Here is a 12,800-nt window from a genome sequence, read left to right on the forward strand (position 1 = left end):
TTTGAATATTTTTTTTTTGGCTTCATGTCACTGCAGCTGACTATCCCAATTTGTTTCTTGGAGTGAAACTATAAAGCAAAGACATGTATAAATTACAATAGTACTTTTTAGATTTTGATCTTTCTTTCTAAGTCATTCATCAGTGTCTTTGTATTCTCCCCTGAAAGGCCACAAAGTGAAACTCAATTGCTCATTGGATGAAAAGAAAATAATGAATGTATACGATACCAGAGGCCCTTTACCACATATTAAAAACTTCATCTTACATACAATAAGCAGCTTTTTAGTTTATATTTAAAAAGTGATTCAGCATTTCCTCCAAAGTTCAGGGGCCTTCAGTTCATATTATAGACATACACAATTTTGGTTATTGTCTGGTATTTGGGGACACAATGAGCAGTTGTCAAGGAGGTAGGTGTGACCTTTTATTTAGTGGGGACTGTCAGGAAGTGGTTGGGAGACACTAAAACTTTGGAGACAGATGGGAACTGCCAGTTCCCAACTGTCATTCGACGTGATGTGTGTACACTCTGGACTAGTGTCTAAACCTCACCACCTTTCCAAGGATTCTCCTTTATTTCTAAGTCAAGACAACAAATATAAACCTTACTCTGAACATTTGAGGAGATTCTTCTAGGGTTTTGCCTGGCAAAACTTTAGCCTCAGCCCCAGCCTGTTTGCCTTAGAGAAACTCCACGTTTTATCTTTTGAGCTGGACTAATGAAATACTACTGATGTGGCTGTCGAGATGGGTCCATAGAATAGCTTTATATCGCCAATGCAGTACCCTAGAACCTACTATCCTGATACAACTGGGATGAATGCCTGAAATAGCAACGTTTAAAATGAACACCTGGCTGAAATTAGCAGAATTAATATTTAGTCACTGCAATCAGTTTATATTGTAACGGTGTGTGTCTTATAATTCTAGTGACTATAAATTGTATGCGAGAGTGTTACAGGACAGAAGGTGGTGGCATCTAATTATACAAAGTGTCTGAAACCTTGTGCTGCTGTACTGAAATCTACATTGGTTTCAGTTTAGGTTTTTGTGGTAACTACGCTAATTAAATGAAACATACTTTTAAGTTCATCATTTCTGGGATAGATTCTTATTTCACTTGACTGAAGTGAAATGAAAGTCATCCATCAAATTAGAAATTAAATTTTTTGTGGGAGTGCTCACAGAACAATATTCGGATAGGCCAGTAGTTTAAGTCCCAGTGACTGAAAGGTGGTACCATCTGATGACTGTTTACTAGCCTATGTGAAATGAACTGATCTCAATCAAACTTCTTGTGGAGAAGTGTGCACTTACACAACCACTATTACCATTTGCACTATCTGCATCCTTGCTATCCACCCAGATGGAATCATTGGTAGGGTCAGGGCCTTTGTCTATGAGGAGGGCCCCTCATAGGGACTGTACAATGCAAGTCTTTTTTAGAAGTGCAGTGGGCCTGGACTTAGACACTTGACACTTCTCTTTTGATGACGCTTAAGAGAGCACCGTTCACAACAGAAGTGTTTTAATGTCTTTCATACAGCGTGAACAAAAAGAAATAGTCTCTGATCATGAGAGAGAACCATATTGGCCTAAACTGAATCACCTTGGTCTCGTTGCTATTGCCATTCTGCTTCCTCAAACCCACCCTCCCAAATGTTCGTTGCCTTTGCATGTGGTTTCACCTCTGTAAGTGGAATGCAAGCTCTTTGCAGAAGGGACCAGCTTTTGTAAACTGTTCTGTAGGGTGCCTAGTACAGCTTTAGGTGCTGTAAAATATACTGAATACTCTTCTACTAATTAATAAGGCAGACTTTTAAAAACATAGCCATGTAAACCCATGATATCTCTAAAAACATGTACAATAGGAAAGCTAACTATTTAGGCCTCAATTCAACAAAACACTTGGGCATATGTTAACTTTGATCTCAATGGAACTACCACCTCCCTTCTTAAAGTCAAGTATGTCATTAAGTTGAAGGGCTAGGTCCTGCTCTTGGTCTTGATGTGAGTTTAATCTGTTGACTGCTATAGGAGCAAAGTCAGGATCTTTAACCGTCAAGATAAGCAGTAACAACTCACAATAAGGGTGTGCTTACACCCTCTCCTCCATTTCAGAGCTCTCACATTTGGTTTATAAACTGAGACTGAGGAATGGGGACAAGATTTACAGTGGTGTGTGTTTTGGGTTTTTTTGTTACTGCTGTTTTAACAAGATTCTTTTAAATGTTACTTTACTTATTACTAATAAATACCACATCTTTATGTGGTTGGAACTGCTCTTTTTCCAGCTTGACTTTTTTACATGTGAAATGTTTTGAATCAGATACAGAACACACTGTATAATACTAGAAGGAAGTGGAAAATTTTTAAAATGGGTTTGCTTAGATTGAGGTAGTATCTCTGAAATATATTTCTTGAGCTCAGTCCTGGAGCACAGCCTGCAGATTCAGGTTGTTCTAGTCACACCACTCTATTAGCCAGGGCTTATAAATAATATTAATTCTAATAATTAATATGCCTATTTCAGGCAGTGTGTGGTCTGCTGTCAGCATATTAGCAAGTCACCAGTTCTGCAGCTGATTTTGATTGGATCCCAATTATGCAGCATAAAACAGCAGATGTTCTTGGTGTAATCTGATAGCCGTTTTTATTCTGTATTTTCTAATGTATAATCAAGGATAGAGGGTTTGATGAGACCAAGGCCTCTGTCAAGCCCCCACCCCACTCTACCTCAGACTGCTCTCTGACCTGAATAAGGAACAAACAGTTCTGCAGTAAAATTGTTTCATTCTGTGCTGTACCTTGTCCTGTTTAGTTGGGAAAAATAAAGATCTGTTTGACAATGTTTTTCCATCCTCTGCAAACTTTCTCTATAACTGGATGGTTGTAGGTGGTATGTGTGGTGTGTTTTTGTTGTTTTTTAAATAGGTGAGACAAGAAAAATCCTTGTGCATAAATGTAATGCATCTTACTAGGAATAGATAATAAGCCTATTGAAAGTAATAGTGTCTATTGTGGCAGACCTGACTATAGGGTAACTGTCATCAACCAGTTTCAAATGTAGTGGGGCTCACAGTGAAAAGGCACTACTGCTGGAATACTCTAAACATTGTCACTTTTAAAATGTGTAACTCAAGTTGAAGCCCACCTAGATATGATGTGCAATTAGTTGATTTATATTTGTCACTTCTATATTATGTTTTTATGATTTCATGTATTTTTTTTCACTGCCCAAAAGTGTAGTGGGTGCTAAAAATATTCTATGGTCCTTTCTATTCCAAGGACCTTTACAGTACTTCACAATCAGTTACCTAATCCTCCCAACAGACCTGTGTGGGAGGTAGGTAGATAATTTCACCTATATTCCAGATGACTAAACTTGAGGCATAAAGTTACTTTCCCAAATTGCCTCAAGTCCAGTGGTAGAGCTGGTAATAGAACACAGAAATCCTGCCATCAGTCCTCTGCTTTGACTATTAGAATTGTGATGTCCATTCTTTTTATTAAGTAAGTGTTTTGACATATTTCTAACACTACTTCACTATAGGATACTGAAAATGGAACTTGCAATGGAAGTATAAATTCTGTCTTCACTATAGAGCCGCCACCACCAGCACATCCATTAATAAAGCACAAGTATGCACCTAATATGCTTGTTTAGGGAAAGCTATCAAATTTCTTATGATTCGAGTGGTCATGAAAAATACTCAATGAGAAATTTAAGATAAAGTATTACAGGAACTCTGGAAAATACTGTTAAGGGATTGTCTATTTTTCTTTAATTCTACTTTTATATTTTTCCTCCGGCTTTACAGGGCACAATGACTACATGTGTCCTGCTACTAACCAGTGCACCATCGACAAGAACAGGAGAAAGAGCTGCCAGGCCTGCCGGCTGCGGAAGTGCTATGAAGTGGGAATGATGAAAGGTGGTACGTACACAACAACAAACACGCTTTTTAGCACTGATGGCTGCTTAACTGGACAACCAACCCAATTAAGCAAAGACAACTGTTGTTGGCCAAAAAATCCCAACCATGAGTAAATGAGGGTGATATCCTGGCTGAATCGAAGTCCATGGAAATGTAGCCATTGACTTCAGTGTGAATAGGATTTCACCCCTAATATTTTAAAATTTGTTTCCTCACAAGTGGATTTGTCTGGCCGCAGGCTATCATGAGTGAAATCCAGTCCTAAATGTTTGTTTTTCTGCAATATGCCATTCAGCGCTCTGTGAAACACATTGATGGTCTCAGTTCAGGTCCCAGTGGACAGATATCCACATAGTAAAACGCAGCATCGTTATTACCATCTTGTGGACTGTTTCTGAGGGTAGGCCAAGACTTGTATGGGAACAGACTGTTAATTATCTTGTATCTAGGTCAGGTATGAAACATATTGGTGAGGTACTTTGGAGAAACTTGCAGTACTGCTGCTCTTACTGCACTACTTCTGTGGATTTATAAAGGGTTGCCACCTTCAGAGCTGTTCTAGCACCCTGCAACGGCACACAATGCACCTGAATTAACATCCTTTTCCAGTATTGAAATATTCAGGACCTGATTCTCATCTCAGATACACTGAGCTAAATCACAAGTAATTACATTGAGACACTGGAGTTACACTGGTGTGAGAGAAGAATTCGCCTTGGATGTCAACAGTGGTTGCTGCACATCCCAAAACTGATTGTACTAGAGATATCTGATGATTAATGTTTAGAGGAAAAGTTTTTATAAATAGAGGACACTGCCATCAAATAACCTTTATTATACTGTTCTCAGAGCAAAGGTTCTTTCCAAGAGACCTTTGGGATGTTTTAATAGTGAGTTTTGAGCATTTCCCCAGTAGACGTCTTCTCTCCCTCCTTTAAATTACCACTCCTTTTGGTTAAAGAAACAGACAGAAAGCAAGGGAAGGGGACAGGCAGAGATAAAAAAATTAATTGCGATTAATCATGTGAGTGATTGCATTGTTAAACAATAGAATACCACTTAAATATTTTTGGATGTTTTCTATATTTTCAAATACATTGATTTCAGTTACAACACAGAATACAAAGTGTTCAGTGCTCACTTTATATTTTTGACTATAAATATTTGCACTGTAGAAAAATAGTATTTTTCAAGTCACCTAATACAAGTACTGTAGTGCAATCTCTTTATCATGAAAGTTGAACTTATAAAGTAGAATTATGTACAAAAAATAACTGCATTCAAAAATAAAACAATGTAAAACTTTAGAGCCTACAAATCCACTCAGTCCTACTTCAGCCAATTGCTCAGACAAATAAGTGTGGTTACAATTTGCAGGAGATAATGCTGCCTGCTCCTTGTTTACAATGTCACCTGAAAGTGAGAACAGGCGTTCACATGGCACTGTTGTAGCCAGCATCGCAAGATATTTACATACCAGATGCACTAAAGATTCATGTCCCTTCATGCTTCAACTACCATTCCAGAGGACATGCGTCCATGCTGATGATGGATTCTGCTCAATAACGATCCAAAGCAGAGCAGATCAATACACATTCGTTTTCGTCATCTGAGTCAGCAGAACATTGATCTTCTTTTTTGGTGGTTTGGGTTCTGTGGCTTCCACGTTGGAGTGTTGCTCTTTTAAGGCTTCTGAAAACGTGCTCCATACCTCATCCTTCTTAGATTTTTGAAGGCACTTCAGATTCTTAAACCTTGTGTCGAGTGCTGTAGCTATTTTTAGAAATCTTACATTGGTACCTTCTTTGCGTTTTGTCAAATATGCAGTGAAAGTATTCTTAAAACGAACATGTGCTCAGTCATCATCCGAGACTGCTGTTAACAAGAAATATATGGTACAATGAGGGTAAAACATAACAGGAGACATACGATTCTCCCCCAAGGAGTTCAGTCAGACTAAAGGCTTTTTTTTTTTTTTTTAAACGAGCGTCAGCAGCATAGAAGCATGTCCTCTGGAATGGTGGCCAAAGCATGAAGGGGCATATGAATGTTTACCATATCTGACACGTAAATACCTTGCAACATCAGCTACAAGAGTGCTATGCAAATGCCTGTTCTTTCAGGTGACATTGTAAATAAGTAGCAGGCAACTTTCTCTCCTGTAAATGTAACCAAACATGTTTGTCTTAGTATCTGGCTGAAGTAGGACTGAGTGGACTTATAGGTTCTAAAGTTTTACATTGTTTTTGAGTGCAGTTATGTAACCGAAAATCTACATTTGTAAGTTGTGCTTTCACAATAAAGAGACTGCATTACATCATGTGTATGAGGTGAATTGAAAAATACTATTTCTTTTGTTTATCATTTTTACAGTGCAAATATTTGTAATAAAAATATAAAGTGAGCGCTGTACACTTTCTATTCTGTGTTGGAACTGAAATAAATATATTTGAAAATGTGGCAAAACATCCAAAAATTAATCATTTTTAATTGGTAGTCTATGTTTAACAGTGCAATTAATTTTGAAATGCAGAGAATTATAAAACTGGAGATTAGATGCACCTGCTTTAAAATGGAAGGAAGATAGTGTCTGTGTTTTTAATGAAAATATTTCAAAGTCACATTTATTTAAAAAATTACTAACCTTATCTAAACCTATTTGTAAAGGAAGTCTTAGCAATAGTATCTTGCAGAGACTTAAATCTGGATGGTGGTGTCTTCTGAATGTTCAGAGAGGGTTTCCAGTGCTCATTCTTTATTTTTCTCAGGTGAGAGAGGTTTGGCTCAGGACTCCAATTTTAGGCTATTCAGAATGTTTCAGCTTTTCTCTGTCATTATTTCTATCATCCTGGTGATTCAGAGCAGCCAATTACTCCCTTCATTTGGCTTCTAGCTTCGGACTGAAATAGAACTCCAATAATTGATTCATGGAATGCATATGTGTGTATTGTGGCTCTCAACTTAATATTCTGGAGCACCTGATTGGAGTTTTTCCATCATGAAAAACGTAGTCCTTGCAGAACAAAACAACAAAAAAATACAGTAAAGAAATATTAAGGCTATATAGTTAAGCAAGCAGAAAATATCACAATTAAGGCTGCAGCTGCTACCTTAACTCTGTCCTCTTGTATATATGCAATATCATCTTCAGCTATATGATCATATACGGTTTCTCAAATACAACATTTGTATCATTTTGTGCTACCTTACACGTGATCTTTTCATTCATTTATATTTACATTGCTTTCATTGTCAGAATAATCCAGTACATCTCTATTGAGTTAAGGCTTTTTGATATTCTCTTTCCTCTTAAGTATACAGTCTAATAATTTTCTCAGCTGTGATATATTCAACAGCAATGTACATATGCTTCTATTTTTTTAAGCAGCAGTATAGCCTTAGCACCAGTTCTGGGGATTAAATTTAGGACAAAAAAGAATAGCTACTTTTAAATTTGTCCCTGACCACCTCCTAATTCAGGGGTTCTCAAACTTTTTTTCATAATGTGGACCACCTCGTAATAGAGAGACTGTGGCCGCTGTCCTTCCCATTTGCAGTCCATGGACCTTTCCATTAGTGATGGCATAACATCCCTATGGCAACTGTGTAACTGATTTATATTGAAAAATATTAAAAAGACAGCTAAATACATTAATTGGTTTTCAACTCATTTTAGTAGCTGAAAATAGGAAGAGCTAATGCCCTGTGACCAGCCACCAAGCACGCACTGTATGTGAGCCATCAGTGGTCCACAGACAGTAGTTTGAGAAACTCCTGTTTTTAATGCAATCCTGTAGAAACTTCTCTCACCACCAGGCTCTATATCTCCTCAGAACCTGTGACCATTTTCATCAGAAAGTTTCAATGCCTGATAAGGTAACACCTGGATCCAGAGCTGATAGTTGAAACTACACCCAGACAACTCTGTGGAGACACTGGTGGTCATTTAGTTCTCATTCTGTCGCTTGGACAGCATAGAGGTAATTAAACAAGTTATGCACCTCCATGATCTGTCCTGAGCCAAATCTAGCATGTTACATGGTAGAAAACCATATTTGTTTAATTTTTATAGGTCTCAAGTCAGGCTGATCTGAGACACAGCACATTTTTATGAGTTTCATAGCAGTTAGGTGGGAGGTCACTAGCTCATCCAACTCTGTGCCTGGGTCCCACACAAAGACATGAGAAACCTGTGATAGGGTTTACCTGCTCCAATAAGGTTGCAGGTGTCCTGTGTAGTGCCTTGAGTGTAGCTAGTTAGGTTGCAAACTGGTGAGATATGGTAATTGCTGCAGTACCAGAATCAAAGCTGCTCAGACAAATACCTCTTCCACCATAGTGATGTTGGTGGGAAGAACAAAATGTTTTAAGGAGCTAGTCAAGATTCTCTGACCTCTCCTTTCAGTGGACATCTTCTGCCTTCCATTCAGTGACATAGCTTGAAGCCTTTGAGGTCCTACTGGACTCCTCACTAATCAGTTTGTCCAAGTAGCCACAACAGTGAGAAATACCTTCCTCCACGTGTCAAACTGTCTGGAGGGGCTCAAGAGCACGAATACCAACCTCCAGGGCAGATTGTTAAGAAACGGGGCACAAATCCCAAAGTGGTTGTGAATTCTATACTTAGATTTCAGCAACAAAGTATCAAGTACAAACTCCTCAAGCACTCATAGCCTTAACATCCTTAAGGGCTGACCCAAGGCAAACAATGGGGATCATTTGCTAATGCAAATCTTGCTCTTGACGAGTCCAAGCAGCATAGAGATCCAGTTTATTCTTGTGAGAGGGATTTCTACTCCCTTCTCCCAGAGTTCAAGCTGATGGGACAAGTCCAAATGCAGATCTCCTCTTCAGGGAGGAGAAGTAATCAACAAAGTATCTGTCCTTTGATGATTCACAGTGGCTTATTTGATTTCAGTTGGCCTTCTTGTGGGCAGGACCCAATACTTTCTAGAGGAAGCCAGCCTTTACATTAATTTAGGCTTCTTTCCTGTTTGAGTTACACAGTGTGACAGGGTCGGGCCAGATGGCTATAGGAGAGTAATTGAGGTTTTTTTTTTTTTTTTTTGAAACAGAAAAGAATTTTATTTGTGTAACACTTACAGAGAAATCACCAAAAAGGATCAATCAAAACTATGCAGCAAAACAAAAGCAAACACAGGTATAACACAGCAGCCTGCAGGAGGGAGAAGTGTTCAGGCTAGCCTGGGCCCAGAGCAGGGGGCTTCCTCAACACTCGTGGTCTTCCACCCCCTCAAGTTACTGAGTGCCATGCCCAGTGTCACCGATTATTCCTCTCCTGAGAGTGCCCGACAAGATGGGCACAGCTGCAGGGTGGGCGGTTTGGGGGTGGAGGGGGGACGTACACCCACATGTGATAGGACCCCTCCTAGGTGATAGTGATGATGGTATCCACAGCGGCAACAGCTGGGGCTGGGGTCTCTCGCTCTTCCCCTCAGTCAAAAGGTCAGACAGAGGGAACCAGACGGGGTCACCGAGCAGAGAACCTCTGACAGCACCCACCGCTCCTCAAAGGCGTCAAGGGAGTCAGTGGACGCTGCCCAGAGGAACTCCGCCCGGATACGTGAATGTACTGAGGATCGGAAAATGGCCCTACAGTCGCAGGACCCTTCATTGGCCAGCCTCCCCTCTCTCGTTTTATAAATGGCTGTTTTAGCTAGGGCTAGAAGGAGGTTAACCAGGAGATCCCGTGACTTTGTGGGGCCACGGATGGGGAGTGTGTAGATAAAGAGGTGAGGGGAAAAGTGTAGCCAAAAGCGTAATAAAATATTCGTGAGGAGCTGGAAAAGGGGCTGTAGCCTGGCGCACACTAAATATACGTGTGCCAGGGTTTCCTTCATGTTGCAAAAAGGGCAAATATCCGGGACGGGGGTGAACCACATCAAAAACACGCCTGTGCTCACAGCTCTGTGAAGGAGCTGCCAACTAATGTCCCCAATGGCCCTTGGGACCAAGGTGGAATACAGGCTGGCCCACTGGGGCTGCTCACCCTCCAAAGGTGGCAGGAGGTCCCGCCACTTTGTATCGGGGCGGGACACCAGGGTGTGGGCATGAAGAGTGTGAAGCGTGAGTGTATATAGATGTTTCCTTGGTTCGGTTTGGAAGCTGACCTGCTGCAGTTTGTGCAGCTGGCTCACAGTGAAAGGGTGAGGGGTTTGTTGGGATCTACGGGGTAGGGGCCCAATTGAAAGGTCTGGCGGGCCTGGGGTAGAGGGTGGACGGGGTGCGCCCTCGCGCAGGGCTCGGTTGAGATAAGCCCGAGCAGCGGGCATCAAGGCGGCCTTCACCTCCTGAAGTACGGGCCGGGGGGTACAAGATCTGGAGAGCCCCATGAGTCGAGTGAGCGTCAGGGGATCCAGCCAGTCTCCCCAGTCGTAGTGCAGGAGGTCTCCGACTCTTGTGACTTCCGCCAGGACCAAACTCTGGTGCACCGAGCGGGTCTCCGCCACCTGCACACGGAGCTGAGGGTTGTGTAGCAGGGACTCTGCGAGGAGATCTGCTCCCACGGTGGCCGCCACGGACCTGGTCGTTGAAAACCGTTTCCAGGTCCGGAGGAGGTCCTGGTAGAAAACCGACAGCCTGGAGAGGTCTCGCGGAAAACCTCTCTGACAAAGATAAAAGAGCTGCTGGTCGTATTGGAGCCCTTGGAAGCAGCGCAGGAAGGCGTGCACCAGTATGCTCCATGGCGAACTACCTGCGCTATAAAGGAGCTTCTGCAGGGCCTGGAGGCGGAAGACACGGACCTGAGTGTGCAGACACTTCAGGCCCTGCCCTCCTTCCTTCAGGGGTAGATAAAGAACCCCAACAGGGGCCCAGTGCATTCCTGACCAAAAGAACTCTAGAATCGATGGCCGGAGGTTGGTCAGGAAACCCGGGGCTGGGACCAGGATGTTGAGCCGGTACCAGAGCGTGGACAGGACTAGTTGGTTAAGCACCAGTGCTCTCCCTCGGAGGGAGAGACATCTGAGTAGGCTTGTCCATTTCTGGAGCCACTCTATCATCCCGCCTTCTAAATTTCGCCAGTTCTCTGGCGCAGAAGGGTGTGTGGCAGAAAGGTAAACGCCTAGTGGACCCGTGCTCCACCTGATGGTCTGAAGCGCGGGTGGGAGGGAGCTCACCTGCCGCCAGTCCCCCACCGCCAAGCCAGAGCTCTTGACCCAGTTGACTCGGGTGGAGGAGGCTGCCGAATAGATGGCCTGGCAAGCCTCCGCCTGTGCCAAGTCGCCCGGGTCCTGGACCACGAGGAGCATGTCATCGGTGTACGCTGACAGGACCAGCCGCAGCTCCAGCTCCCGCAGCACCAACACTGTCAACCTCCTTCGGAGGAGACAGAGGAAGGGCTCAATCGCCAGGACGTACAGCTGGCCCAAGAGGGGGCACACCTGCCATACTCCTCGCCCGAAGCTGACCGGTTCGGTCAGGGTCCAGTTGAGCCTAACTAGACACTCCGCGGAAGCGTACAGCACCTGGAGAAAACTCACAAACTGAGGTCCGAATCCAAACGCCTGCAGAGTGCTCAGGAGGTACCCATGGTCCACTCTATTGAATGCCTTCTCCTGGTCGAGAGACAGGAGGGCGAACGACAGACCATCTCTACGCCCGAGTTCCAAAAGGTCTCGGACTAGAAATAGGTCGTCAAAAATGCTGCGGCCCAGGACAGTGTAGGTCTGGTCTGGGTGGATCATGTCCACCATCACAGACCCTAGCCGCAGCGAGATTGCTTTTGCTACGATTTTGTAGTCCGTGCTAAGGAGCGAGACGGGACGCCAGTTTTGTAAATCGCAGAGGTCCCCCTTCTTCGGCAACAAGGCGAGCACCGCTCACCTGCACGAAAGAGGGAGGACCCCGCCCTGCAAAGACTCAGCCCAGACAGTGGCTAGGTCTGGGCCAAGGATGTCCCAGAACGCGCGGTAGAACTCCACGGTCAGCCCGTCCATGCCCGGAGATTTATTGGTGGGCATGCAACGGAGGGCTCCCGAGAACTCGGCCAGGGTGAGAGGCAGCTCTAGCCGGTCTCGGTCGCCCACGCTGACCGTGGGGAGTTCCTCCCAGAGCACCCTGCAAGCGCCAGGATCGGTCGGATCCGGGGAGAAAAGGCTTGTGTAGAAGTCACAGGCCCTCCCACACATCTCCACCGGATCCATGAGGGGGGCGCCGTCCTCTGCTGGAAGGCAGGTGACGTGTTTCTTGGCCCCCCTCTCGTTTTCTCCAGGGCGTAGAAGAAACGGGAGCTGCGATCCATCTCCCGAAGGAGGCAGATGCAGGATCGAACAAAGGCACCTCGGGCCCGATGGTCCTCAGGGGCCCGGAGCTCCTCCCGCTTCTCCCGGCACGCTCCGCAGAGGAACGGGTCCTCGGGGCTGGCGGCCAGACGCCTCTCCATCTCTAAGACCTCCCGTTCCAACTGCTCTATCGCTGCATTTCTCCATCAGCTGGTGCCCCGGGTGTAGTCACAGCAGAAGAGTTTGGCGCGCACCTTCCCTAGATCCCACCGTCGCCGCGCCGAGGGAAAGGCACGCCGCTGCTCTCGCCAGGCCAACCAAAACTCCCGAAAGGACGTCACAAAGCCTTCATCCTCCAACAGGCTGTTGTTAAAATGCCAATAGGCCAGCCCTGGTCTCTCTGCGCGGAGGGAGGCTGTTATGGTGGCTAGATCATGGTCGGAAAATGGGGCCGGCTGAATGTTGGAGTGGGCTTGTGAAAGATGGAAATGGGATAAATAAATACGTCCAACCGAGAGTGGTGTGACCGATGGGCCTCCACCCGGACAAAGGTGAAAGTGGAAGTGTTATCTGGGTGGTGGTCACGCCAGACGTCTACTAGGGAGTGATGTTCGACTA

At 44.2% G+C, this 12,800-nt stretch overlaps 1 protein-coding gene across 1 annotated transcript in view; it reads left to right on the top strand.

Moving 5' to 3' along the window:
• The window catches only part of ESR1 (estrogen receptor 1), a 187,850-nt gene that overhangs the window by 61,887 nt on the left and 113,163 nt on the right, over window positions 1-12,800 (top strand). The window contains exon 3 of the mRNA XM_077811795.1: window positions 3,823-3,939. Within this exon, the coding sequence (XP_077667921.1) occupies window positions 3,823-3,939 (117 nt within the window). The remainder of the gene's footprint in view (window positions 1-3,822; window positions 3,940-12,800) is intronic.

This window comes from Eretmochelys imbricata, chromosome 3 (assembly GCF_965152235.1).
Source record: "Eretmochelys imbricata isolate rEreImb1 chromosome 3, rEreImb1.hap1, whole genome shotgun sequence".
In the NCBI taxonomy this organism is placed as follows: Eukaryota; Metazoa; Chordata; order Testudines; family Cheloniidae; genus Eretmochelys; species Eretmochelys imbricata.